This window comes from Dictyostelium discoideum (genome assembly GCF_000004695.1).
Source record: "Dictyostelium discoideum AX4 chromosome 5 chromosome, whole genome shotgun sequence".
Lineage (NCBI taxonomy): Eukaryota > Evosea > Eumycetozoa > Dictyosteliales > Dictyosteliaceae > Dictyostelium > Dictyostelium discoideum.
In genome coordinates, this window is record NC_007091.3 from 3,079,030 (window position 1) to 3,081,529 (window position 2,500).

General features: G+C 16.1%; 2 protein-coding genes across 2 annotated transcripts in view; both read right to left on the reverse strand.

Annotated features, from left to right (window-relative positions):
- Positions 1-160, reverse strand: part of adprh (ADP-ribosylarginine hydrolase) — a gene marked incomplete at both ends in the record, with an annotated part of 1,463 nt that extends 1,303 nt beyond the window's left edge. The window contains one exon of the mRNA XM_630955.1: positions 44-160. Within this exon, the coding sequence (XP_636047.1) occupies positions 44-160 (117 nt within the window). The remainder of the gene's footprint in view (positions 1-43) is intronic.
- Positions 161-953: 793 nt separating this feature from the next.
- DDB_G0289783 (hypothetical protein) lies at positions 954-1,218 on the reverse strand (the record flags this gene model as incomplete). Its single annotated transcript, XM_630956.1, has 2 exons — positions 954-1,124; positions 1,210-1,218. The coding sequence occupies 2 exons, from the start codon at positions 1,216-1,218 to the stop codon at positions 954-956; spliced, it is 180 nt and encodes a 59-aa protein (XP_636048.1).
- Between the last annotated feature and the right edge of the window lie 1,282 nt (positions 1,219-2,500).

The window sequence follows — 2,500 nt, forward strand, 5'->3', positions numbered from 1 at the left end:
TTGAAAAATTGAAAAATTGAAAAATTGAAAAATCAATACATACAGCATCACCAAATGCTGATAAAAGCATTGCTGGTTTAATGTTTTCTTTATTAATTGTGCCCATGATTGTTTGTGTAATCTTTTTATTTGTAAGTGTGCTAATAAATTTGTGAAACATTGTTTTTTTTTTTTTTTTTTTTCAGAAAAAAAATCAAAAAAAAAAAAAAAAAAAAATTTCAAGCTTAATTTGAAATTTTGTGATATTTTGAGAAGTATCTATTTTAAGAAATTCGTAATCAATTAGTCACAGTAATGACTCATTAATAATTTTTTTATTTTAATATTTTAACATTTTTTTAAAATAAAGCATAAAATTAATTAAAATTAAAAAAAATAAGAAATTAATTAAAATTAAAAAAATAAGAAATTAATAAAAATTAAAAAAATAAGAAATTAATTAAAATTAAAATAATAAAAAATGAATCAATCAAATCAATATATTTGGTTTTTTATTTTATAAAATTTATTATTCCCTACTCATTATTGTTCAAAATAAAGAAACAATTACAAAAAATGAATAATAAACGAATAATAAAATTTTAAAAATATTTGATTAATTGAAAAAAAAAAAAAAAGAACTGAATGACTACATTCATTTTTTTCTCTTTTATTTGCAAATGATGGATAGTTTCTTTTATTATTTGACTAATAAAAAATATTATTCAAAATTATGTGGTAATAAAAAATATTATTCACATTTACTAATTAAAAACTTTATTTTCAATTATAATTTTAAGAAAATAAAATGACAAAGATTTATTTTATAACCTTTTTTTGCATCTAAAAAAGAAATTTTCCAAAGTTTGGACAAGAGATATTATAAAAATTTATTTATCATTGTTTAATTACAACAATATTTTTTACCAACTACAATTTTACCGTAATTGCAATCCTTTTTATAATCTAAATTATTAATTTCCAAAAAAAGTTCTATATGGAATTAGACATCCAGAAGACATACCCATGCATGTATAATCTTTACTTCCTATGATGAATTGAGTGCAACCATTTTCTTCAGCATTTGAACCTACAGAGAAAAGAAATAAAGCAAATAAAATAGCAAATCCTATTAAACTTAATAACTTTAAATTTGGAATTAGTAAAAAAAAAAAAATCCAAAATTATTTATTTAAACATATTACATGTTTAAATTCCAAAGGTTTTTACTAAATTCATTTTTTTTGAAACTTGTGTTTCTTTTTATTTGAATTTAGAATATAGAATTTCAATTTTTATTTCTAAAATCTTTTTTTTAAACCACTTAAATATAAAAAAAATTGTATTTATTTAATTATTTAATTACAATTACAATTATAAGTAATATACAAATATTAAAATTAATATGAGATTAAAAAATTTTTGTTGGTCATGTCCTATTTTTATTGGCTCAAGATATTGTTTTAACAGAACAATATTGCAGTTAAAAAATTATTAATATTTCTAATAGTACTAAATAATAATTAATATTTTTAATTGTATTAAAAAATTATTAATATTTTTTAAAATAATTTACTTTTATTTGTCCAAAAATCAAATGAAATTTCAAAATAAAAAATAAAAAAAAATATATATATATTTTAATTTGTTTATTTTATTTAAATTTAACAAAAAATTTTATTACTATTATTATTATTATTATTATTATTATTCTTATTATTATAATTATTATTATTATTATTATCATTATTATTATTATTATTATTATTATTATTATTATTCTCACATGATTTTATTTTATTGATTTTTTTTACAAGATTGTTAATGTAATTAAAGATATAAAAAAAAAAAAACACCACCAACAGGAAAATTGTATATTTTTTTAATTATAGAAAACAAAAACTTTAAAAAAAAAAATTTTTTTACACGGGAAAAAAAAAAACCTTTTATTTACCCTAATAATTCCTATTGGATACAATTTTTTAGCCAAATAGTTCCTATTGTATGTTTTTTTTTAAGTTATATTAAGTGTTGTAGGGAAATTTTTTAAAATTTCGCTGCCTTAACAGTAGTGAGTTTTCATACTAAATTTTTTTTTTTTTTTTTTTTCAATATTAAAAACAATTATTTTAGCCAAAACAATAAAAAAACTAATTTTAAACAGTTATTTGTAAGTTGTTATTTCTTTTAAAAATAAATAACAACTTACTTTCGAGTTTGTGACAATTTTTATTTTTTTTTTTATTTTTTTTTATTTAACCATAAACATAAAAAAAATGAAAAAGAGTTGTGTAACAATAAATATAAACTAATAATTTCATCTTCGTCTTCAAATAATAATAATAAATAATAATAATAATAATAATAAAAATAATAATATTAATAATAATAATAATAATAATAATAACAATAGAGAAAAATTATCAACCATTTTCATCTTATAATAATAATAATAATAATTATAAAAATAATACAGGTGGTGCTGTTAGTACTAACATTGTAAATAATATGGGTAAATGTG